At 36.5% G+C, this 26,853-nt stretch overlaps 1 protein-coding gene across 11 annotated transcripts in view; it reads left to right on the top strand.

Annotated features, from left to right (window-relative positions):
- The window catches only part of Prune2 (prune homolog 2 with BCH domain), a 259,308-nt gene that overhangs the window by 139,576 nt on the left and 92,879 nt on the right, over nt 1–26,853 (top strand). For all 11 annotated transcript variants that reach the window (XM_048806933.1, XM_048806938.1, XM_048806942.1 and 8 more), the window contains exon 7: nt 26,464–26,622. In XM_048806933.1, the coding sequence (XP_048662890.1) occupies nt 26,464–26,622 (159 nt within the window). The remainder of the gene's footprint in view (nt 1–26,463; nt 26,623–26,853) is intronic.

Genomic DNA, 26,853 nt, shown 5'->3' with positions numbered 1-26,853 from the left:
TCTTAATAAACTCTGCTAGGTATAGGGTTATATGACTTCCCTGATTTTCTTCAAATAGTTTATTATTTAATATTTTTACATTTAGATATTCAGCTTATCTGCTATTTGATTCTGCATTCTTTTTCCAGTTATGTACAAATTATGTCCACAACATTTATTGGTCAAAACACCCATTTCCCACTGAATTTGAAACACCATGTTGTCACGTATTAAATTCCTATACTTGCTTTCTAAACTCTGTATTCTGGTTCATGCATGTATTAATAGATGCTGTGCTGGAATCTATTCCATGACACTTTTTTTGTGGTTATACTAAATATACGTTGGAGATATATTCAGGAGAGATCGCAACTATGAAACAGTAGTTAGACAGGAATCACATAAAAAGAAACAAATAGTCTTGAGGTATTTGAGAACTAATACTGCAAAGGTATTTGATCTGAAAACTCAACTGATGGAGAACAAGTACTACCTATATCAATGATGCATATCTCGGTATTTATATATATATATATATATATATATATATATATATATATATATATATAAAATATTATATATAAATTATAATTTATTTTCCAAATATGTATATATTTATATATATAATTATATAAATATAATTTTTAAATATAATATTTTTATATTTATGGAAAATAAATTATAATTCATAGAATTTCTGGTTTATATTCATAGATTACTTTTTAAACTTTTATGAACACAACCTTAGCCATTAAATATTGACTAGAAGTCTGATTTAAATTTTTTTTTTAACTTTTATTTTGGCAGTAATGGGAATTGAACTCAGGGCTTTGCACATGCTAGGCAAGAACTCTACCACTGAGCACTTAGTTTTTAAATCTTTGTTTTAATTATTTATATTTGGATCTTGGATGTTCAAGATCATCCAAGATCTGGATCAGCGGAATGCATTACAATTTGGATCAGTGGAATGCATTACAATTCTCACTACACATATAAAGCACAATTTTTCATATCCCTGGTTGTATACAAGTATATTCACACCCATTTATGTCTTCATACATGTACTTTGGATAATAATGATCATCACATTCCACATCATTTGTACCCCCATGACACTTCCCTTCCCCTCCAACCCCTCTGCCCTATCTAGAGTTTGTCTATTCCTTCCATGCTCCCTCTCTCTATGAATCAGCCTCCTCATATCAAAGAAAACATTTAGCATTTGTTTTTTTGGGGGGATTGGCTAACTTCACTTAGCATTATCTTCTCTAACTCCATCCATTTACCTGCAAACGCCATGATTTTATTCTCTTTTATTGCTGAGTAATATTCCATTGTGTATATATGCCACATTTTTTTTATTCATTCATCTGTTGAAGGGCATCTAGGTTAGCTCCCAAGTTTAGCTATTGTGAATTGTGCTGCTATAAACATTGATGTGACTGTGTTCCTGTAGTATGCTGTTTTTAAGTCCTTTGGGTATAGACCAAGGAGAGGGATAGCTGGGTCATTCCCAGATTTCCAAGGAATCTCCATACTGCTTTCCATTATGGCTGCACCAATTTGCAGTCCCACCAGCAATGTATGAGTGTACTTTTCCTCCAAATCCTCACCATCACTTATTGTTGTTTGTCTTCATAATAGCTGCTATTCTGACTGGAGTGAGATGATATCTTGAGTAGTTTTGATTTGCATTTCTCTAATTGCTAGAGATGATGAACATTTTTTCACATATTTGTTGATTGATTGTATATCCTCTTCTGAGAAGTGTCTGTTCAGGTCCCTGGCCCATTTATTGATTGGGTTATTTGTTTTTTTGGTGCTTAGCTTTTTGAGTTCTTTATATACCTAGAGATTAGTGCTCTATCTGATATGTGGGGGATAAAAATTTGCTCCCAGGATGTAGGCTCTCTATTCATCTCACTGATTGTTTCTTTTGCTGAGAAGAAACTTTTTAGTTTGAATCCATCTCATTTATTGATTCTTGGTTTTAATTCTTATGCTATAAGAGTCTTATTAAGGAAGTTGGGACCTAATCCCACATGATGAAGATTAGGGCCTACTTTTTATTCTATTAGACGTAGAGTCTCTGGTTTAATTCCCAGGTCCTTGATCCACTTTGAGTTGAGTTTTGTGCATGGTGAGAGATAGTGATTTAATTTCATTTTATTGCATATGGATTTTCAGTTTTCCCAGCACCATTTGTTGAAGAGGCTATCTTTTCTCCAATGCATGAAAACTTATACTCCAATAAAATAGAAGACATTGAAGGCATCAGCAAATTTCTTAAGTCATATGATTTTCTCGGATTGAATTAGGAAGATATACACAATTTAAACAGACCAATATCAAGTGATGAAATAGAAGATGCCATCAGAAGCTTACCAACAAAGAAAAGCCCAGGACCGGATGGATACACACCCAAGTTCTACAAGACCTTTAAAGAAGAACTAATACCAATAATATTCAACTTATTTCAGAAAATAGAAAAAGAGGCAGCACTTCCAAACTCTTTCCATGAGGTCAATATCACCCTGATCCCAAAACCAGGGAAAGACACATCAAAGAAAGAAAAATTTATATCAATATCTCTAATGAATATAGATGCAAAAATTCTCAATAAAATTCTGGAAAATTGAATACAAAAACATATCAAAAAGATCATGCACCATAATCAAGTAGGGTATATCCCAGGGATGCAAGGTTGTTCAACATATGGAAATCAATAAATGTAATTCATCACATCAATAGACTCAAAGATAAGAATAATATGATCATCTCAATAGATGCAGAAAAAGCATTTGACAAAATACAGCACCCTTCATGTTCAAAACAGTAGAATAACTAGGGATAACAGGAACATATCTCAACATAGTAAAGGCTATCTACACTAAGTCTCAGACCAACATCATTCTAAATGGAGAAAAATCTAAGGCATTCCCTCTAAAAACAGGAACAAGACAGGGATGCCCTCTTTCACCACTTATATTCAATATATTTCTTGAAACACTGGCCAGAGCAATTAGATAGATGAAAGAAATTAAAGGTATATGTATAGGAAAAGAAGAACTCAAATTAGCACTATTTGCTGACAATATGATTCTATACCTAGAAGACCCAAAACATTCCACCAGAAAACTTCTAGAACTAAAAAATGAATTCAGCAAAGTAGCAGGATATAAAATCAACACCCATAAATCAAAGGCATTTCTGTATATCAGTGACCAATCCTCTGAGAAGGAAATGAGGAAAACTACCCCATTTACAATAACATCAAAACAAATAAAATACTTGGGAATTGGGTTAATGAAAGAGGTGAAAGATCTACTTAATGAAAACTACAGAACCCTAAAGAAAGAAGTCAAAGAAGACTTTAGAAGATGGAAAGATTTATCTTGCTCTTGGATAGGCTGAATTAATATTTTCAAAATGATCATACTACCAAAAGCACTATACATATTTAATGCAATTCTGACCAAAGTCCCAATGGCATTCCTCATAGAAATAGAAAAAGCAATCACGAAATTCATCTGGAAAAATAAGAGACCCAGAATAGCTAAAGCAATCCTTAGCAGGAAGACTGAAGCAGGTGGCATCATTATACCAGACCTTAAACTATACTACAGAGCAATAGTAACAAAAACAGCATAGTATTGGCACCAAAACAGACTGATAGACCAATGGTACAGAATGGAGGACACAGAGACTAACCCACAAAATTATAATTATCTTATATCAGTTCTATAGTTTTTTTGATCAGCTTTTATTTGGAAGATCTATATAGTGATGAAAGAGGTGTGTTAAAGTCATCCAAAATTATTGTGTTGTGGTCTATTTGACTCTTGAACTTGAGAAGAGTTTGTTTGAAGAAAGTAGATGCACCTTGTTTGAGGCATGTATATTTATAATTGTTATGTCTTGTTGGTATATGGTTCCCTTGAGCAGTATGTAGTGTCCTTCTTTATCCTTTTTGATTGACCTTTAGTTTGAAGTCTAATTTATTTGACATGAGGATGGAAACCCCTGCTTGCTTCCATAGCCCATGTGAGTGGTATGATTTTTCCCAACCTTTCACCTTCAGTGTGTGGATGTCTTTTCCTATAAGATGAGTCTCTTGGAGGCAGCATATTGTTGTCTTTTTTTAAATCGAATCTGCCAGTCTGTGTCTTTTGATTGGTGAGTTTAGGCCATTAACATTCAGGGTTATTATTGAGACATGACTTGTATTCCCAGCCATTTTATAAATTTTTGGTATTTAATGTGACTTGGTTTCTCCTTTAATTAGATTTTCCTTTAGTGTAATCCCTCCCTCTGCTGATTTTCATCATTGTGTTTCATTTCGTCTTTTTGGAGTATTTTGCTGAGGATGTTCTGTAGTGCAGGCTTTCTAGTTGTAAATTCTTTTAACTTTTATTTATTATGAAAGGTTTTTATTTCATCATCAGATCTAAAGCTTAGTTTTGCTGGATATAAGATTATTGGCTGGCATCCATTTTCTTTCAGAGCTTGGTATATGTTGTTCCATGATCTCTTGGCTTTTAGGGTCTGGGTTGAAAAATGTGCTGAGATACAAATTGGTCTCCCGTTATATGATCTGATTCCTTTCTCTTATGGCTTTTAAGATTCTATCCTTATTCTGTATTCTAGGCATTTTAGTTCAGAATGCTCATATTTAAAATGATCTGTGAATTAAAGAATGACCTAAATGAGCAAATACAGGCAAAAATTGATCACTCCAACAATGAGATAAGAGAGCAAATACAGGTAGCAAAAGATTACTTCAAGACAGTGATAGAGACTCTGAAAAAAAAATAGTCAGAATCCTTGAAATGAAGGATAGAATAAATCAAATAAAAAAATCAATAGAAAGCATAATCAACAGACTAGATCATTTGGAAGAAAGAACATCAGATATGAAGACAAAGTATACAACCTGGAAAATAAAGTTGATCACACAGTGAAGAAAGTTAGAAACCATGAACATCCAATAATTTTGGGACAACATCAAAAGACCAGATCTAAGAATTATTGGGATAGAGGAAGGCACAGAGTTTCAAACCAAAGGAGTGCACAATCTCTTCAGTGAGATAATATCAGAAAAATTTCCAACCATGAAGAATGAATTGGAAAACCAAATAAAAGAGGCTTAGTTTTTAAATCTTAATGTGGTGTTTGCTCTGGCAAAAAATTCTTTTGGTATAGAGTTCAAGAATCACTGATTTAAGTAAGTGCCAGAGAAACCAATGTAAATAAGATATAAACTAAATATTATTTTAGATTAAAAGTAAGTTTTCTAGCTTTTAGAAACATAAAAAACTTGAATTAGGCTTGGGATATAGCTCAGTGGTAGAGCTATTGCCAAGCATGGGTTCAATCTGTAGCACTGCAAAAACAAAAACAAAATAATAACAACAAAAAACAAACAAACAAAAAGAATCAGCTGACAGGTGCCTGATAACTAGAGGAATTTCAGTTATGTACCTTGATTGCTAGCTAAGAGAGATTTCTAATTAAATCCAAAAATTTACATATTAATTAATTATTAAAATGTTTAATTAAATATAAGAGGTTTTATAATCTTAATCAAATAAAATTGTCCTCTTGTAGTATTTGGGTATCACTGAATGTTTTCATTGAGAAAGCAAATGCAGATTTTTGGACAACGTACCATTTGAATTAATTAATAGAGTTCATGTTAATGAGGTCTTATTTTAATGCTTTTTGGCACTGTCCTTTGAGTTGACTAATGTTGGGAAGTCAACCAGATGGCCTTTCAATGCCTATTCCTAAAGTTATCTCAGCATATAATTTGAAGTGATCCCTGATTTTTTTAATTAAGCAATGGATATTCAATATTTAATGCTTTATTGAGAATTAGTTCAAGTCCATAATTGTCCAAAAAAAAAGAAAGAAAATTTTTGAAAATCCTTGATAGCAAATTTAGATCTGATACATGATTTTGATCCCTCATTATACATTGTCACATAAATACTTGGTATGTTTGAGAAGGGCTGCCCTAAGCTCCAATGGGATTGATTTCATAGTTTACATTATAAACATCATTTTACCTTTCTCAAATAAAACTATTTCAAATAACAAAATATATCATTGGCCCCAGAGGTTTCTGATAAGAAATGATAGACGTATATTTGGGAAAGGCTCAGTAGAGCTTGCCATTCCCCTTCTTTTTGTTACCATTATTAATGATGGCATTAAAGAATATTAATAGTACAATTTATTGAACACTGTGTGTATAGGCACTGCTTTAAACTGAGAGCTTGAGGTTGTAACTCTTCACAGTGAGCCACATAACTACTTAGAGACAGAGCTGTGCTGGATGTAGCCAGTATTCAAATCAGGCATTCGGTTCTGCTCTCTGTCGTTTATCCTCACATCTACTGAATATTTATTTGTCCGTGAGATTTTTCCTCTTATTCTTTAATAGCCTTTCACTTCTGTGACTTGGTATTCTGTGTGGAAATAGGATGAGTATCCTAGAACACACAGAGGCTTCCACACATAACATGGTTTGGTCAACTCTTCCCAGTACCAGTTTTGTGACTTATAAAGTAAGGTTCAAACACCATCTTTGCACTCTTCTCAGGGTGATTGTGAGGTTCTGATGAGATAATAGCATATTTCAGACTTAAGTCTTTGAAAGGTAAAAGTAGTCTATGATACTGGATACCTTTGACTTCATCCCTCTAAAAATCTTCATGTTTTCTTATAAAATATGAAAGTGTTAGACAATCTATATTTTTAATAACAACTTTATTGATATATAATTCATATGCTAGATCATCCCTCTTTTGGAATTATATAATTTGCAGTTTTTAATATATTCACAGATTTCTGCATTGTCCAATTTTTGAACATTTCATCACTCCAAAAAGAGACCTGATAACCCATTAGTGGTTACTCCCATTCCCTCCTTCCCCAGAATTCCAGGAACCACTAACATACTTTCTATAATGCTTTTATCCTTCTTTTCTCTTTAATTTACCATTTAGAGTTCTAGACAGAGGTTAGCTAGAGTTAGATGCTCAAAAGAAGGAAAATGATGGAAACCAAGCTTGATGCTAAGCAGGCACTGAAATGCATCCCGCTCTGGACTCATGAATTTTGGGGCCAAAGGTGCAGCTTAGGAACCCGCCATCTTCAGGGAATATCAGGGAGCTTGCAGACCCGCAGTGGTTAAATCAATAGTTAATGATGTTCGTCATGTAATTTGAGCCTCTAGTTTGTTTATGCTAGACCAACTTTATCCATACTCCAAACAAATTATCTCTTATAATTACCAGCCCGAAGATAAATCTCTAAATGTTTTTCTGATGATAGTGCTGTGGTTGGCAGGTGTTAAAAGTGCCTCCCAGGGACAAAGATTGAAGATGAGCTTGTTCCCACAAATCCTTCAGGCGAGGATGTTGAGGTTTCTATCCTGCCATGTGCAAAGGAGCCTTGTATGGTGCCCTGTTAATGAAATCTAATAGGCAAAGGTCGTACATCTTTACAAAGAAAAAGGCAAAGCCGATGTGTGATAAATGGGCTCTGTGGGGCTCAGTGGACAGGTTTTGGTGATGAAAACCATGTTTAAATATTCTGCTTGGTTTCTCTCTAATGTTCATGCCTTAAGTGTCCCCTCATGGTACTTCTTCTTACCTGGCAGGATGATTAAAATAAATATAAAAATAAGAAGTCTAGTCTTTAGTGCTTTAAACTGAAGTGACTGGTATTGTTAAGGATAAACATTAACCACCAAAACAAACAGTTTAAACTGGAAAAGGATTCTAAGTCTTTAAATGTTTTTTAAAACTACCTAACTTAAATGTTTTTAAAGTCTTTTAAAGAAAAAATCCTATAATCTATATGCTTCAATCACTGCTATCAGAAAACTAAATAATGCATGCAAATATGTAAGCGTTTATCCAAAAAATATGTGCTATTTTAGAAATTAAGGAGTAAGTTAAATCTAGAATTCTAAAGAGTTAAATAAATCAGATATTGTTGAATCAAATCACTGCTGGTTTTTAGGAGAAGTTATCAGTTCATTTGCTGTAGTTGTACTGCTGAGCTAAGAGACAGTTCAATAAATCAACTCAAGCTTGATGGATTCTTCAATTCATTGAAATTAGTGCGTGAAAGAGAAAAGAAATCTCTTAGTATTCCCTCTTTGACAAAAGGGTATGCAAAGAGCCTGAATGGATGAATGGTTGATTAATTTTGCCAGAAATTTTCTTGACAGCAGGAAATATGTTTTTGCATTACTGTTTGCCTGGGATTTATTTGGTAGACTATGAATTATTGCATGTAAATGTGTACCTGAAGCTACGTTGCTAAAATAGTCAGCTCCTGGTACAATTTCTGGACATGGGATCTGTAATATTTCTGTTTAGTCTTGCACTCCACATCCTTCTGGGTTGCCCTGCAGCCGTATGTATAAATGTCTGCTCTCACTGATCTTAGTGTACAGTCAAGCACTACCAGTGATTCAATATTGAGCTTGGTTTGAGTGCTCATCTGTGCCTCTCTCATGGAAGCTTAGGGCTGGAGGCAACCAAGTGCCAAAGCTTGATAATCCTAGAGTTATCAACCTGCCAGTTTACCTGTGGACTCTTACCTTTAAATAAGGAAAAGAAAGCACAAGCTAGACCCTCACATTCTATTTACAGCAAGCCTACAAATGAGCACATTTCTTAGTTTTATCTTCCCAAGAAGGGATGCAGCTACGCATGAGAAAACCATGGCTGCTGTTGACAACAGCAGGACTCTTTGAGAACAGAAATAGGGGTGGCCTCTCAACTTTCCCAACTCACTTCTTCCTATAGGAGGATGCTGTGTCCTAGAAGTGACTTTTCTTGGGTCAATGTGGAGGGTAGGGAGGCTTTCAGTTCTCAGTACCTGTACTGGGGCAGTAGGTGAGAGTGTCATTGTGTTCATGGAAACTTACTCTGCTGCTGTGGTTCAGAGGCTGGAACACTAGAAAGCCCAAGAATTAGGTCATGGCAAAAGAAGTACCTGCTTCAGTCTCCCTGCTTGCTGTCATCTGAATGTGTGTGCTGCCCCAGAATTCATGGACTGAAATCCCAATCTCCGAGGTAAGGGTGTTGGGAGGTGAGTCTCTGGGAGGTGAGTCTCTGGGAGGTGATTAGGTCATGGCAGCAGAGCCCTCTTGAATGGGATTAGTGCCCTCCTAAAAGGGGCCCCAGAGAGACTCCTGCCATTTCCACTGTGTGAGACACAGTGAAGAGACAGTAGCCCATGAATCAGAAAATTGGTTCTCCAGACACCAAATCTGTCAGTACCTTGATCTTAGACTTTCCAGTTTCCAAAAGTATGAGAAATTAACTTTAGTTGTTTATAAGTGATCTAATTTATGGTATTTAGTTACAACAGCCCTAATGGACTAACATACCAATCATAAATTATTTACTTCCTGTTCACTTTATTTTCCTTCTAGAGGGATTAACATTGGAACCTCCTCTTTCTTTTATGTATCTGACCAGAAATTATCTATGGCATAAGGCACATCATATGACATTTTGCCCAATTTCTCCTTTATGTATGTGTATTTTGCACATGCCAACACTGTCTCTCTTGAACGCCTACCACCACAGTACTTATACTATCTCTGAAAATAAAAGTATAGAGATTTTCTCTTTGAAGTTTTTGAAAACACTCACACACACACACACACACACACACACACCACACCCCTTACTAAGCTATGAGACTGCAAAATATTTTCATTGGCTATCCAGATTTGGTATCTCATATTTCTCTTTAGATTATAATGGGAGATGAGAAATAATTAAGAGATAAATATAAAAAATAAATATAAAAAAGAGAAAGATAATATTAAATAAGAAGATTCCATCTTTGTCCTTATCAGATTGTGACACTCAACTATGAATGAGAATAAATGGCATATGTAAATGTACTCAAATAAAGCTCAGAAAACTTGGGTTCTGGCTCCTGCTCCACCATCAAATCACTATGTCTAATATTGGGAATATTTCTGAACTTCTTGAGCTTCAGCTTTCTCCTTGTTAAATAGTTATCACAAAATCATTATTCTATTACCAGCTAGAGAATTGGCAAGCACCAATTCAGATTACTTTGATCATTTTTAGAAAAGCCAAAATTGCTCTATAGACATAGAATTTTACTTTCTCTTTAAGTATCACAGCACTTTTAGATTTTGATTCTTTGCATGTTGTCAGCCTTTATTCAGTAAAATTTTCCCAGGCTAGGATAATCCAGTAAGTGGCCCTAAAGTCTTCCCTGGTGGGTCTTCCAGTCATTTGTGCTGTTTTCCTCCTCCGTGGCTTCCAGGAGTCCAGATGGTAGGCTTGCCAATTCTTTTTGTGTTTTGGTAACTTAATTATTAGCCACCTGGGACTAGCCCCTCGTTGACTAATGGGGAAAACAAAGCAACAACAACAAAATGATCTTCAATAAAAGGTTAAAGACTCTAAAATGTAAAAAGTAATGATTTGGAATTTTTTTTTCTTAAAGTCAACTCTGCATCTGAAAATATTCACTTCTATTATAATCATTTAGTAAGTTTTCAGAAGCTCTACATTTATTTCTCTAGTTCTTTGGTTGTAAGTGACAGAAGCAATTCAAATTTGTTTAAGGAAAACAGTGAATTAATTGCTGGAGTGATAATCCAGAAGATATTTAGCTTCTGATATTCTTCAACTTGAACTAAGTCACCAGGGTTTCTCTCTTTCTCTCCCTCTCTTGCCTCTGTGTCTCTCCATGTTGGCTTCATTGTCAGGAAGACTCTTTCCATGACTCCCCAAGATGCCCATGGGTAGCCCCAAGCTTATGTGATTCTTAGATCTCTGGATATCAGGGGAAGAGAAAGCTTTACAAAACTCCAGTGAAGCCTCTTATCCATCTGTCTCAGGCCACATATTATTCCTGAAACCGTTACTGTGGCCCTTGTGGATGGAGGGCTCAGTCTGTGTCATCTGCCCCTGGAGCTCAGTGTGGGAGTGAAGACAGCCCTGCACCAGCCACAGGAACGAGGATGGCTCCTCCCTACTTCATGATATAGTCAGCCACAGGTATCTTGAGCACCGTCCCTGCCAATTGGAGACTGTGAGATGAGACTTCAGAGCAGCTTTCTGCACTGCGCCCAGCCCTCCAACAGCTGTTGGAGCAGTGCTATACTCTGTGTGTGTGTGTGTGTGTGTGTGTGTGTGTGTGTGTGTGAGAGAGAGAGAGAGAGAGAGAGAGAGAGAGAGAGAGCGCACTGTACTGGGAATAGCTGATAGCTGAGCACAGCAACACAGAAGCAAGGACTCATGCCTGTGGCTCCTTAGGTAGAAGAACGTTCTCTCAAAGCAGACAGAAATATGATTCTATTGTTATTTCCCAGCAAGGCAGGTTCCTAGCTATTTTCAGAAAATTTTAAAAATCAATATAAATGTCATAGACAGAAGTTCAGTTCTGTCTTGGGAAGTGCAGCCAAATGTTACTTAACAACAGGTCCATGTTCTGAGAACTTTGTCATTAGGTGATTTAGTCACTGTGTGTGCTTCATAGCATGCTTAAACCTAGAAGGTACAGTAATCAATCACTCTACATGGCCTCTTGATGAAATCAAGAGACACGGTAAACACAAGATGTAGGATGAGAGTCAGAAAAGAGTTGAGAATAATGGAGGAAGAGCAAGGAAATAGATAAATACAGTTACAGAGGCAGACACAGAGGTTTTCTTAATCATGAGCCTTGGCTTGGGGCCCAGTGGTCGCTGGAGGTCTACTTCTAACTCATTTAATCCATCTCAGAAGGAGCTGTCTGCAAGAGATGTGCCGGAAGCCAAGACTAGAAAAGACGGATGCTCGTTGAGCCTCACTAATGTGACATCTCAAGCCCCAGGAAAAACCAGACACAGATAAACTACCCAACCTGGACACTGCACATTCTCAAGTTAATTGGGCCTGCCAACTGGAGACTTTGGAGAACTGGCTTGCCTGTCTTTGCAGCTGTATAAGAAATAAGACAATAAGAGCAGTTGCTTAATTCTAAAGTTAGACTAAACAAAAGATAACAACATAGGATGATTCAAAACACACACACACACACACACACAAAATCAAGCCAATGGTGTGTGTTGGGTGTCAGTGATGGATTTCTTAGAGATTGAGATCATTACCAACAAAGAGAAGGTTGCCTTTCCAAAATATGTGTCTAAGTGCAGTTTTCTATGACATGAATGCATGTATCAGGCCCTTCAAAGACTAGATGTTTGCTGGTGGTAGAAGAGTAGGGGCGTCTGGGTATAAAGATTTGACTCCTTTCCTATAAGCAAAAGAGGTTTGCTTTGGTGGCCAGCAAAATGTAGGTGCAAGCTCCCATTCTGTTCTCATATTAGCTTGAAATCATTTCCTCTATCATATGAGAATCCTATATTCTTTAGGTAAGTCTCACTCTCTAGGTTTCTCATTTTTCCAAAGAGAGCTATTAAGAATATTCATTACTTTCTTTCAGATTCATTTATAGAATTATCTTTTTTCTTTTTTCATAGTGGACTCGTGGACTCCCCTCCTTTTTTATGGCTTCTAACACTCCATGTGTGGTACCCAGACTGGCAGCACAGCCAATGTCTGAGAGCTTGTAGAGACAGATGAACATCTCGGACCCCATCATACTAAATCAGAGTCTGTAGATTAACAAGCTGACTCCAGGTGATTGTATTTAAGAGGTTTAAGTTACTGTATCTTGAGACTCAACATCCTGATGTTGAGGGATGAGCGGGTAAAGTTGTACAACTTGCCTCTGCTAAGAGAAATTCTCTATATTGATCTTCCCCTAACTAATGTGCTGAGCTAAACAACATTCTCCATTCTGTTCTATAGAACATACTGACTGATAACCTCAGCTGAATGCTCGAAGCTAACTTAAAACTCTCTAAGAAAGCACAGGTGTGTGCACACCCTGTGACTAAATTCAATGTTTACCAAGTATCAGCTGTGTTTGCTCCAAACCTGTTCATACTAGTTAATATAATTATACAACCTTTAATATACTGATGAAGTAGAAATAGTTACTTTTTAAGATGAATGCTTTGAAACACACAATAGAATGAAATGAGGCATACTCTCAATAAAATATGTTCTCAAATAATGACAATATAGCCATAAAAATTGGGAGGAGGGTAAAAAGGCTGATATGGATGCACATGTTTAGGTAATTAAGACCTGGAAATGGTTTTTTTTTGATAAATTTCTCTACATAACCTCAGTTGTCTGGCAAGGCTGCTGGCCATTCACCAAACATTTGCAGGCATCTTTGTATTACACATTGATACTGTCAAAATATCAGTAACACTTTAGGTTTCCTATGGTTAAAAAATAAGTTAGCATATTTTCAGGAATCCCAAATATAAAATTTAGTATTTAAAAAAATGCTCTGTTTTTCCATAACTGGTTTGGAATAATACAACTTTTCTATTATTTAAAAAAAGGCCATTCTGGGAAATACCTGTGTAAACTTTACTTTCCTGAAGTAGGAAGTTATGTTTAACAAAGTCCTTGCTCTTTTAAGCCATCATGCTTCTTTTTGTTTGCCTAAGAGAATAAAATTGCTGTTTATAAGCATACCAATCTAACTAAAAGACAATTGATAGAAATTCCATTATTTATACCAGCTTAGAAAATGGAAATCTTTGGCCAGTTAGTATAAAGCATCCATGCAAATGCTCCCATCCCTGACTTATTTCTATAATACTCCTACCTCTTTACCCAGAAAGAATGAACTATGTCTTGCTTTGTGGAGTAACATTTCTGAAAAAAAAAAAAAAAAAAAGCATGTGTGACTTGTTATTTTTTAAGTTTACAAGACTCTCCTGCTGTTATTCTGTAAGGCAGTGGTTCTTAACTGGGCTGACTTTGTCCCAAGGGGACATTTGGCAATGTCTGGAGACACAGGTGATTGTCACAATAGGGATAGGGAGTTTGCTATTGGCATCTAGAGGTCAGAGACTGGGATGCTGCTAAACATTCTGCAATGCACAGAGCAGCCCCCAACAACAAAGACTTGTCCAGCCCCAAATGCCAGTTCCCCAGTGGAGGAAACCTGCTTTAAAGTGATTTATTTTTACCAGTGATAAATGTGATTGTTTGTTTTTCCCCCCCTGGATTTGGCTTATTTGAAGCCATTTCATAAATAATTCTTGGTTAAAATAATAACACCCAAATAAACTCTTGTACTACCAGAAGAATCTCCAGGGCTTTCTTTCTGCCTTGAGGTCAGGGGCTGTAGATGATTTATAAGGCCTCATGGGTGCTACTAACAGCAATAGCAGTATTATGGCTGTGGTGATTTGAGCTTCTGAAGATTTCAGAGACCAAAAAGAGATTCCCTTACCTGACCTACAAGAAAAAAAGGAGCTTTGGCCTCTTTTTCCTGATTGTTTGGATAGTATATTTTTAATTATTCACACATAGTTTTCATTTTATATGTTTAACACTTTTATGGATTTTAGAAACACTTTCTTTTTCTTTTTCTTTTTGTGATGCTGAGGCTTGAACCCAGGTCCTTACACATGCTAGGCAGAGTTCTACTGCTGAGCCACATCCCTTGTCCTATGATACCCTTTTTAATTGGGGTGCAAAATTCCATGAAAATCAAAGTTAATACAAAAGTTATCTTTCCAAACATCTTGTCTCTTCCTATGATGAGGGTTGGCTGGAAATAAAATAAGGATTTGAAGTATTATCGCATGTGTGTGTTCTGTGTGTGTGTGTGTGTGTGTGTGTGTGTGTGTGTGAGAGAGAGAGAGAGAGAGAGAGAGAGAGAGCGCTTTATGCCTGGTATCTGAAGTGCCAACTATGGGTTTATCTCCTCATCATCCCTCTTCCAGGAAACGACTCTTATCTACCAATTTCCTTGTAACTAGTGCCATCTCTGCGTTTTATGGTCTTTCCAATCCACCTCAATTGTTTTGCCCCAAAGCAAGGGAACCAAACCAATTGTAACAACCACAGTTATTTCTCCAGGATTTTGGAACTCAAGATCAAAAGGAAATAAGCTGTTGACTATAACTATAAGATCTGCACGGATTTTCTGCAGCCACCAACGTTCCCCGCCACACGGAGGCTGCCACTTGACCTTGGGAGGGCAGATGAAGCCCAAAGAGGATGGAGAGGCAGGGGGGCCAGCAGCCTCCTGGCTGTCCCAGTTCACCCAGTTCTCCCTCAGTTTTTGTAAGAATGCTCCCCAGATTCTTCTGTGTAAGACAGTTAAGTCCCTGTGACTTGCAATCCAGAGGATCACAGCAATGCCATGTCCTACCTGAAAAGGAATTCCTCAGGCACCCCATACAGACATCCCCAAAGAAAGATAAAACCACAAACACCAGAGTGTATCTGTTTTCAGGAGGGGGTTTCTGGTAATTAGCTCAGATTGCAACAAATGGCACACACAGACTGTTGGCTCTGCATGTGTGCTCTAAGATTGGTGTTTACCCTATTATATTTCAATTTAAGCAAGACATAAAGTTTATCAGTGAGCAAATGGATCCAAGCAAGACACATATATGGGTGGTGAGAGGTGTGGGCCTTAATGAATAGATATTTTTACACTTCAAAAAAATTAATGAATTACTTTCATTGAGTTGATAGCAAAGAGGACACAACCACATTCCCCATTTAAACTTGGTGATGGTTGGGTATTTTTAGCAAATGAGTTGTCAGCAGAAAGGCTTCATTAGACCCATCAGGATATCTGCCCATGAAGAACGAACTCCCAAACTGTACTAACAGTTTCCTTGAGCCCAAATGATGAAGCACCTCTGACAAGAGCCATATTGTGCTCCCCATGTGAAGAGCATGAGGAACCAAGGAGGCAGTTTGATCTTTATTTGGTCAGGTTAATATTGACACAGCTTAGACGAATCCAAAACGTGTGTGACGCCCTGTACCACAAGGCTCTGGAGACACCACTGGTGGTTTCCATGAAGCAGAAAGAGGAACCCAGAGAGGAAGGAAGTTCTCCTGCTTTTTCTAAATAGTCTTCAAGCTAGTTGATTTATTTTTACAAAGGAAAATAAATAAAGCTATTGAGTGTTCAGGCTCATGGCTCAAAACAAGCCAATTTTTTATATGTGTACATAATTATGAAAATAATTTATTGCCATTATTTCTAGTTTATAGTTAGACGATTGCCCAGCTTCTGCCATTTCAAAAATAAAGCATGCTTGGTTGCTGGGTTGCCCTTTGCACATGAGTCCTGAATTATTCATTCCTCCAAATCCTTGGAAACATACGTGAACAAGAAAGAGGCCTTCAGGAAAACAACCATCTGCCTTTCCTCACTATTTTCAGTAGTTGAAAGTTTTGGTGATTGTCAGTTTGTCCTTAAAGAAAACTGTAAATTAGGCTGACCTGGTTTATGAGGTGATGACTTATCTGTATTTAATTGGTTGAGACCTCCTGGCATCTAAGTCTTCTACTAACTGCTCGTGAGAGTCCGTCCAGGACTTTCTGTGGTGAAGTACAGTGTTTAAGCACCTTTGCCCAGGGTCAACTTTTCACTGGTGTGACACTATTCCTTTTTATGATGGAGCTACTGAGGAAAGGATAGAATTTCAACTCAATTTCAGGCTAATCTGAAACCAGCTCAGAGTTGTTTTTTTTTTTAAAGTTCTTATTTTAAACCTATGCTTTGAGATGAATTATTTCCCAATTCCCACCACCTCTTTTCTTTCTTCATTAATGATGTGGTTATGGGGATAAGTAATACTTGTTCCATGACCTAAAAATAATTAATTTTCAATTAATAATTCCTTCTATTCTGGAATTCTTTCAAGTGGGCACCTTATAAGACTTATTGCTTCTAAGACTTTTAGATTTTCCTTTCTTAGTTATGATATGCATGACCTAAATCAAAGCACCTGCAGATTGATAACATTATTATAAATATCTTTGATAGTCATGCCTTAATAAGAAGACTGCTCTTATAGACTTCTCCTATTAAGATGCCTACTCCATCAGAGAAAAACAAAACAATCCTCTTGAGTCTTCCTACTCCCCTCCACAAATTCTAATTCTTGCTTTTCTGTGGACTTTTGAGCAGAAGATAAGTTATGTTGAGAGCATCTTTAAATAATGAGATTTTTACACACTGAATGGTAAAGTAGATTCTTCTGTTTGGGGGTGTCTAATCTACTAGAGCAAGGAAAATACATGGGGCTAATTTTGGATAACCAGCAATTAGGTTGTGTGTACTGCTTCTTTTCCCTCCTGAATATACATGGATGCCAAACTTTTCAAAATACTATTGCTGCAAGGATATAACAACATTCTTTTTCATAGATGCTTTCTCAGGCTTTCAGTTTTAGGTTCTTACATATTATTAGCAGTCATTCCACATTTACACTTTATAGAGTAAGTGAGAAACCGGAAATCAATCGTAATGAATGGTAATATCAGATCTTCAAAAGTTTACCTGGTCACAGTGAAACACGTCTGTAATCCCAGCAGCTCAGGAGACTGAGGCAGGAGGATCACAAGTTCAAGGCCAGTCTCAGCAACTTAGCAAGGCCCTAAACAATTCAGTGAGATCTTGTCTCAAAAAACAAAAAGGGCTGAGATGTAGCTCAGTGGTAAAGCACCCTGAGTTCAATCCCCAGTACTGACTAGAAAAAAAAAAAAGTTTAAGCAGTGTATTATTATTAGCAGTTGTCAAAATCAAGGATGTTTCTTACTTGCGTATAGTGACAAGGGAGAATCATTCTAAATAGAAATAAATGGAATAGAAAAAGCAATTTTAAATTATATCATTTTATTTTATTGGTACTGGGGATTTAACCCAGAGGCACTTAACCACTGAGCCACATTACCACCCTTTAAATATTATTATTATTATTATCATTATTATTATTATTATTAATTTTGATATAGTTGCTTAAGTCCTTGCTAAATTGCCGAGGCTGGCTTCAAACTTGCAATCCTCCTGCCTCAGCCTACTGAGTCACTGAGGTTACAAACATATGCCACCGTATCCAGATTAAAATAATTTTTATTATTATTTTTATTATTATTCAGTTTAAAATTGAATTAATGAGTAATATCTTCAGTATCTCCTCATATTAGGATAATACAGGAGTGAAAGTATGGTCTCTGACTTCAGGCTAACCTGGACTGAAGTTCCATTTTCCACACACATGATGCAAACTACTTAACTTCCCGAGGCTCCATTTCCTCAGTGCAAAGCAGACAACTACTGACCTCACAGAAGCCTCTTAAAGTTTAAATAAGGTGATGCAAAGCATTTAACAGAATGCTGAATGCAGAATCAGTGCTTGAATTATGATAGGCAATATAACATTGATTTAAGTCAATAAAATTAGTTGAGCAACAAATGAAATTATATTGGTATACGTGCTATCCATTAACTTATATATTCTAGTATATTTCATTTACATAAGTTATTTTCACAAAAAGGCTTTATCTTTAGTTATAAAGAATGAAAATATGTACTATTTGACTCATTTTCAAAATATGATGCATAATATAGTTTAAAAGATTCCAGTGAAGTTATTAAAATGCCTTGGCTCCCCTATAAATATATAAGAACAATGGTGTGTAAAAAATTATATCTAGGAAGAATATGGGAAATATCTTGGCTTACCAATTAAAGAATGCATAAAAACAGAATAAATAAAATCTCTTAATTTATGCATATTGTGTTCTCATAAATCATTTCCTGTCAAAATTATCAGACTTTATTATTGCTGAATATCTTAAACATCATAACAGAATTTTGGTAGCATAAATCATAAAGCTTTCAGTTAGGACATTTGTATACATACCTCAGCATTTTTCTTATATCTTGATTTAAAAAAAAAAGCCTTCAGTCTAGAAACAAATCCATGCAGAGTATAAATGTCAAACTATACTCTTAAATTTCAGTAACTCAGCAATCCATGTTGCCCACAGTGCTTACAAAGTAGTTATGGATCGTCAAACTCTAGGACTCTCTGTTCTTCAAAATGCAGCTGTACAAGCTGTATTTTTAATCTTGGTACAGATTTTTATCTACAAGAATCCTACCTGTGAGTGATAGCTACTCACCTGATTTTTCTATTACCTGCAAGAAGGAAAAGATTTTCAGATATAACAATTCTAGGAATAGCTTGTCCTTGATGCTACAAAGTAATTTATTTCACATAATAAAAGCCTTAGTCAGTATATTTCATTTCTAATTTGTAAGGGAAACAACCGCTTCAGATGGTGTGTGTAGTCCACAATGCTGGACCTAAGTGGAGAGAATGAATACCAGGAGTAAAAGTCACTGCAGGTTATTTGGCAGTTGGAGGGGAAATGATGGAAAAGTCTGTACCCATGGCAATTTAACTGAAGGAAAAATCACTATGTGTTTTTTTGTTTGTTTTGTTTTGTTTCATGCTTTAAAAGCTGTTGTTTATATAGTGGCAAACACAAGTTCATTCATTGACTCTAACTTGGAATTAAGGGCTAAAAATCTATTAACGAGCTGAACACTTCCTTACCCCCCAGTTTTATATATCATTTTGAAAGTGACTTAGCTTCATATTTCACTTAGTGCACTTTCCTCCATAATCTCACTTGTAGGATTTACATCAATCATGTAAGTGGCTTAAAGATGTGTGTGATTGAGTAGCATTCAAGAACTCACATATATCGTAAGGGTTATAAAACAAAGAACTGTAGTATATGTGAACTCTTGCAAAATATGTCCTGTGAATCAAATTAATCCTATAAATCCTGAGAATGGCTTTTTTGTTTGTTTGTTTTAAATATTTTTAGTTGTAGATAGACACGATATCTTTATTTTATTTCTATGTGGTGCTGAGAACTGAACCCAGTGCCTCACACATACTAGGCAACGCTCTACCACTAAGCTATGACCCAGTCCTGTTTGCTTTTGAGAATGTTTTCTTGATAGCTTAGGAACCAGGAAAGGAAGGAGACCCAATGTTTATTGTCTACTGTCTGGCAGGCACTAGGCCAACCTTTTATACACGTTTTTAGTTCTCATGACAATCCTCTGTTGGGTACGGGGGTTCAGGGAACCAAGGCTCTGAGATGAATTAACTCATGTAGCTCAGCTAGTGAGTAGCAGAGCCATGGTCACCTCCTGTTTGGCTGGCTCCAAAGCCTTTACTAGAAACCTTGCAGGGAGCTCACTAAAATAATGGAGAGACATAAGAAATTTAATATTAGCAATTGGCCTAATGGTGACAATTTTAAAAATCAGTGTATTTTAATGTCCATTTAATGTTAGTTCTCAATATGTTACCAGAATACATACAGAACTTGGGCTGGGGAAGTGGCTCAAGCGGAAGCGCGCTCACCTGGCATGCGTGCAGCCCGGTTTCCATCCTCAGCACCACATACAAACAAAGATGTTATGTCCGCCGAAAACTAAAAAATAAATATTAAAATTCTCCCTCTCTCTCTCTCTCTTAAAAAAAAAAGAATACATACAGAACTGACATTCTATTTGATATGAGTATAGAAATTACACTATGAGTGTTTTTTTGTATCACTAAGTATTGCTTTATAGTATGATTTTTATATCAGTATAATATTCCATTTATGATTGTTTCATAATTTATCTAATCATTTCTCAGTTATTGGACATTTAGATTTTGTTTCCAAGTTTTAGTTATTAAAGTAATAATCCCATAAGTAGCTATGTCCACAAACTTTGTGTGCATATCCAGTTATTTCCTTAGAATATATTTCTAAAATATATATGAGATTATCTTTAAGAAAGATTTATCAATAATAGGAGAAGATTAAAATTTTTATTATCAAATAATTTTTTGGTGAGTTTACATATTATTTATGGCTGTTTGTATTCCAAATGCAAATTGTCTTTTATATTTTCCAACTCTTTCTATTGTTACATCTATTCTATTTCATTTATTTATTCAAATTCTTACCCTCAAGGACATGAAACTTATCTCCTTCTAGTTAAAAACATAAAACAATACTTGCACTGGGAAATTTTTGGTGAGTTCTAGACAGGAGAATGTCATTATGAGATTTAGATTTTTTAAAACTCCCTATTGACAACTGACTATAGGGAGACAAGTGTGGAAGAGTAGCCCCTGAGAATGGGTCACCCAAGTTCAGGCCACAAATGATAGTGGCTGTGGCTAGGACAGCAATCAAGATGGAAAAAAATTAGAAAAGTGTTTGGACTTGAGATATGTTTTAAAGGATTCATTGATGGGTTATATGAGGAGTGAGGGGGAAAGGAACCAAGAATAAGCTAGATGTTTGGCGTGAGTTGCTGGGTGGCTGGTGGCGCCATTCAGAAGAAGTGGGGAGGAGGTGGATTTGGGAGGCTAATTAGACCTACAGGGAGCATTAGGTCATCACTGACTGGCAGGAGGATGGTTTTAAAGCCAAAAGACTGGATAAGATCTCCAAGAGAATGCATAGCAAAAGAAGGTGAGCCAGGCTGGGAAACACAGTTTGGGACAATGAACATGTCGAGGCTTAATAAGGAAGAGCCACCAGCAAAGGTGACTGAGGCATGGCCAGTGAGTTGGGAGAAAAACAAGGTGAGCCTGAGGTTGGGAGAATGAAGTGCTTCAGGAAGGAGGGAGGGGACCTGAGGAATTCTGCAGAAAAGTCAAATGGGGCAAGAACAGGAAAGTGATTTTCATATTTGGCAAACTGGAAGTGATCGATACTTCTGAGAAGAGCAGTTTGCGGGGAAAAACGGAGCCCAACACCCAACAGGAAAGACTGAGAAGACAGTGAAAGGTGACCAAGTGTGAGTGGTTCAAGAGACGGGGGGCTTTCCTCTCCCAAGGACTATCCACATTCAAGTACTCAGACATTTACAAGACATTATTTAAATCACTTTTATTCCATGTGATACAGGGAAGCTACCAGCATATAGCATAACGACTAAAATTTTCAGAGCAGTGGAATGAGAAGTAAAATAGGATTGTGTAAGAGTGGGATTTTCCACTGCAATTGCCTGTGCACTTCCAACCATGAACACAGGAAATTTATTGGACACTATCGATTGCTATCTCAGATCCAGTAGACCTGGATCATTTCTGTTTTTCTGCCTGGGGGCCTCAGGGCCTTTTTTAAAGCTTTTGAGATCGACACCTTAGCTTGTGACTGGAAATAGTAAAATCTTTTTCTCCCAGCATTTCTAGACCTTCCTATTTCAAAACTAGGAATTACTCAGGCAAAAAGACTCACGACCTCTAAAAATGCAAAATGATGGAATCCTAGGAACTATTCATGACAAAAGACTGAGGCAGAAAGCAATTGCTGTTCTTCCTAACTGGTGGAATCAATCTGGGATTTTGCCATTTGCAATGATTAGTAAAAGAACTACCTCAATTCCATACAGTGATTATAGGCTGGACCTCACTGCACAAGAGGTGTGTGCCTGGGCTGGAGATGGTAAATTAAAGGGGAGGGTCCTCTTTATTTTTTAAACCCTAGAAAATTAATTAGGAATGCATATGCACGTATATAATTTTAACTTAAGGTGGGAGAAATGTTTTGGAGATGTTTGAGCAGATTAACAAATCGTATTTGTATACATGTAACTAAAACAGTAATTTATCAGGTAGAAGGCAGATGGGGGAAATAAAATGCCAACCTGTATCTACAGTTGTGTTGTGTTGATGATGAAGTGCTGTTTATTCAGGGCCAGCCTAGCTTGTCAGCAACATAAGAGCCATCGCAGCACAGGACTCCCTGCATAGCTAGAAGACAATAATAAATTATCTCCTATGCAAACAGCACCGGCATAAAAGCAGAACAAACAGACTGTGCTGCTCGGGTTCCTGAGATTCTCACTCATTCCCTTGTTTGATTCTATTCTAAATGTGAAATTCTTCACCTTATCCTAAGGCCAGTAAGGATGAAATCCAGTTTGAACAATTATGTTAGGGTATATAGGGCGTCATTGACGACAATCTCTGTTTTGGCGTTACTGTAAAATGTATTTTGTCTAATATGCCAAAATGATTCGTGTAATTTTTTTATTAATATTTCATTTGATTCTGTGGAATTCAGGGTTACCCAGAGGAAAACTGAGACAATGTGTCACTGTTAGATGTGATTGTAAAATCATTTTGAGAGACATGATGAAAATACAGATGCTTGCATTTTCTAATACAACTTGCTACATAAGAATTTCTAGCAAGCTGCCCAGAAATACACATCCCAGCGTGATTTTTTATGATGATGCTAGTGTGAGGAATCAGGACGGAGGGTGTGAGTGAGTACAAGCCTTGTGATAGTGTTGAGAGCCCAGAGGACTGGTTTGCAGGGAAATAAATCAATTGAGAAGTGCCTCCCTGAGGCAGTGCTTTGCAAATTTCAGTGTGCAAGGAATCACCTGGGCTGAGTGGAAAGGGCAGAGTGGACTTCAGTAGATCTGCACATGGCCAGACAATGCATTTTTAAAAAGATGCCAGGTTTGGTCAGTGCTACTGGGCTGGAGTCTGATAGGAAATCTAGAGCCATCAACATAACACAGTAGAATCCAGACAGGTTGAATGCAGCTGATATATTGGAATAACAAATAGTCCCCAAGAGTGGCTTTGAATAAAGCTGATTCTTCTGCATTTGAATCTTGTGCTCAGATAGGAGCAAAACCTGCCCTCTCTTGTTTGAATGACAGCCAAGAGTATAGTGATAATCATTATTATATGTGAAAATCTCTTTGAAATTTGTGTCTTCTTTCAAGGATTTATAAATGTAAGGAGGGTTATATACATAATGAAAAAAATTGGACAGAAAAATTGTAGGGTTTCTCCTGCCAAAGACTTTAGGTACTGAAGATAGGATGTAGGAAGTTGTTGTTCACTCCTGTTTTTCTTCAGGACCAGATCTTTCATAATTCATAATTGCAAAAAGCTCAGCATGGAGGTTCTTTTTATTATTAATTTATTTATTTATATTAAAAGGTATATATGACAGAAGAATATATTTTGGTTCATTTATTTTGATTTATTGTACACAATTGTAGCACAGCTTTTCTTTTCTCTGGTTATGCATGATCACCAATGACGATTTGAAATATTTTTTTCTGTCAAATTCATATTATGTGTAAGATGAGGTCCAATAAAAAAAAAGACACATTCTAAATATCAACCTCTACCATGGGTAAATTTGTTTGTTTAATCTACTTAAAGATTGTTAGGATGCAGTTTGGACAATAAATAAAAAGCATGAAAGGTGACAGTATGGTTTATGGAATACATGTTTCCAAAAGCTACTGTAAGGGAGCATTATAAACTTATTCATCAGCAATGGAGCCTGAGACCTTTGTGAATTCCCACATGCAACTCCTTGTAGCCTGAGAGGAAAAGTGGCCTTGTAAGACACCTAAGGAGATTAACTGCCACAGAAGAGACAGCAAAGCCTCCTGGAGAGGCTGTGATTGGCAGGGCCCGCACACCTGCCAGGGTCTCATGTACTCCCTCAAGGGCCCCACAGACTTCAACATCAATTCAGCAGAATTACAGAGTACATGTATTATGGCTATTTGGGGTGTCTGGTACATAGTCCAATCTTCTAATACCAAATCTTCATTTTCAAAGAGCTGCCTCTGACAAACATTAATGTGGACAAAGACTGCAACTGTGTGTACTGCACTGTTCAGCTCTTCACGGTGGCTAACTGAGGAGGAGCCCATGTACTTCCACTCTCCATGGCATACATTTCTGTATTGCCTTAGTATTTTACCAGCAGCATGGGAGGGAGGAGGAGAGGGAAAGAGGAGGTATTGGGTAATGAGATTGCCCAAATTATGGTATGTGCATATGTATGAGTACTTCACAATAAATACCATTATTGTGTATAATTACAATGCACCAATAAAAACTAATTAATAATTAATTTAAAAATCTGTTTTACCAGCAGCAGGAATAATTCTGATTACTACTATGATCAGAAAAAAATATAGAATTGTTTAATCTCTTGAGAGGACATCATGATGTTTTTTATTGATTAGCACAATGGACTGTTAGTTGATTGATTATATGCAGTGATTTTTTATATAGATACACACACATATGTGGGTACGTATGTATAAGTCATTACTCAGTGTCCATGGGGAATTGGTTCTAGGATCCTCTTTGAATAATCAAATCTGCAGATGTTCAAGTCCACTATATAAAATGGCATAATATTTTCATATAACCCCCATATATCCTCCCTTATACTTGAAATCATCTCTAGATTACTTATTTAATGTATATGACTTATATGGTATTATCTAATATAATGTAGATGCTATGTAAATAATTTTATAGTGTATTGCTTAGTAAATAATGACAAAGAAAAAGGTCTGTGCATATGTAAGTTTCTTTTTCAGAAGATATGTGATCCATGGTTGATCAATTCCACAGATATAGGGGACTGACTCTATGCATGTATGTAAGCTATGATACAGAATTGTGCAGCACAGGTTGATTTTGTGTATGTGTCTCTCCTGTCATGCAATAAATAGTTCTTCAGCATCTAGTATGTGCCAGTTGTTGTGCTAGGAGCTAGCACGTGGATTTCACTGTACTTCTTTCAGGAAGAGAATCACATAGACAAAGTGGTTCTCACTGAAGATAAATCTAGAAAAGAGACCAGCACATTTTCTGTGAATTATATGGGCCACAGTTTTGGGTGCTTTCTGAAATTATTCATTCTTCCATAGCTGCCACATAGACCTAGTAGACCAGAAGTCAAAATTCTTTATAAAAGTCTTTTGGGGTGAGCAGGGGGATCTCAAGTTCAAGGCCAGCCTTAGCAACTTAGTGAGGCCCTGTCTCAAAATAAAAATAAAATTTAAAAAGAAGGGCTTGGGATGTAACTCAGTGGTAAAGTTCCACTGTTTTCAATCCCCAGGACTACATACACAAAACAAACAAACAAATAAATAAACATCTTCTGCACTCCTATGCTACAGTAAAAGTCACTCAGTAAACTCAACTAATTTTATCCTCAGGAATTTCTATTTGTAACTAATAATAGTCATCAAATAAAATTTTCAAATTATAAAAATATAAAATATTTAAAATTTTAATTATAAAAATGAAAAATATAAAATGAAAATTTTATAGAGAACACTAATTCCCTCCTATTTTTCTAGCACTAGATTATGAACATAACCCACATTCATATAAATGATAAGAAGAATAAATATGCTTTGTGAAGTAAGGATTTGAATAAGTATTTTAGAAAAAGATGTTATTTGTTACTAATCTAATGCTATTTCTTAATGATGGCAAAGAGTCCTTCCTCCATCGATTTGGGAAAACCTGTAAGTAAAGTGTATTTTAAGCCATAGCATAAAATTTGTCAAACTTTCTCAAAGCAAACTATTCATCTCACTTAAATCTAACTATAAATATCGTCCCTAATGTGTCATCAGATTGGACGTATTTGTGGCACAGCTCTTCACAGACTGACATTAATATCAAATGTCCTGTTGTTTCAGAATTGTCTGTTTCACAGCAGTATCACCAGTGATTTGAAAGCATTCACAGACAAGTTTGGTTATGATGTCCTCATCCTGTTCGCTAGCTACCTATCAGAGGAGCAGCAGCCAAGGAGGCAGGTCGCTGTGTATTCCCAGAACCTAGAACTGTGCAGTCAGGTGAGTCCTCCTTCGACCCTAACCCATTTCACTGCATCCTAACCTGCTGGCTTCTAGAACACATGGTGGGAAATGGGAGTGGATTTGTATCTTGTAAGAAATTGACCCCAAGAGATAGCATAAAATGTAAGAGATAGAGTCCTAGCGTTTGAATTTTAGGAAATGCTGGAGGTATTTTGTGCATTGGACCTTTTAAAAGAGCTTGTGTCCATTTTGGGTTGCTATGAGAAA

The sequence above is a fragment of the Marmota marmota genome, unplaced genomic scaffold, assembly GCF_001458135.2.
Source record: "Marmota marmota marmota unplaced genomic scaffold, marMar, whole genome shotgun sequence".
NCBI lineage: Eukaryota > Metazoa > Chordata > Mammalia > Rodentia > Sciuridae > Marmota > Marmota marmota.
Note: the sequence above shows the minus strand (reverse complement) of the source record. Positions and strands in the feature narration are given on the sequence as shown.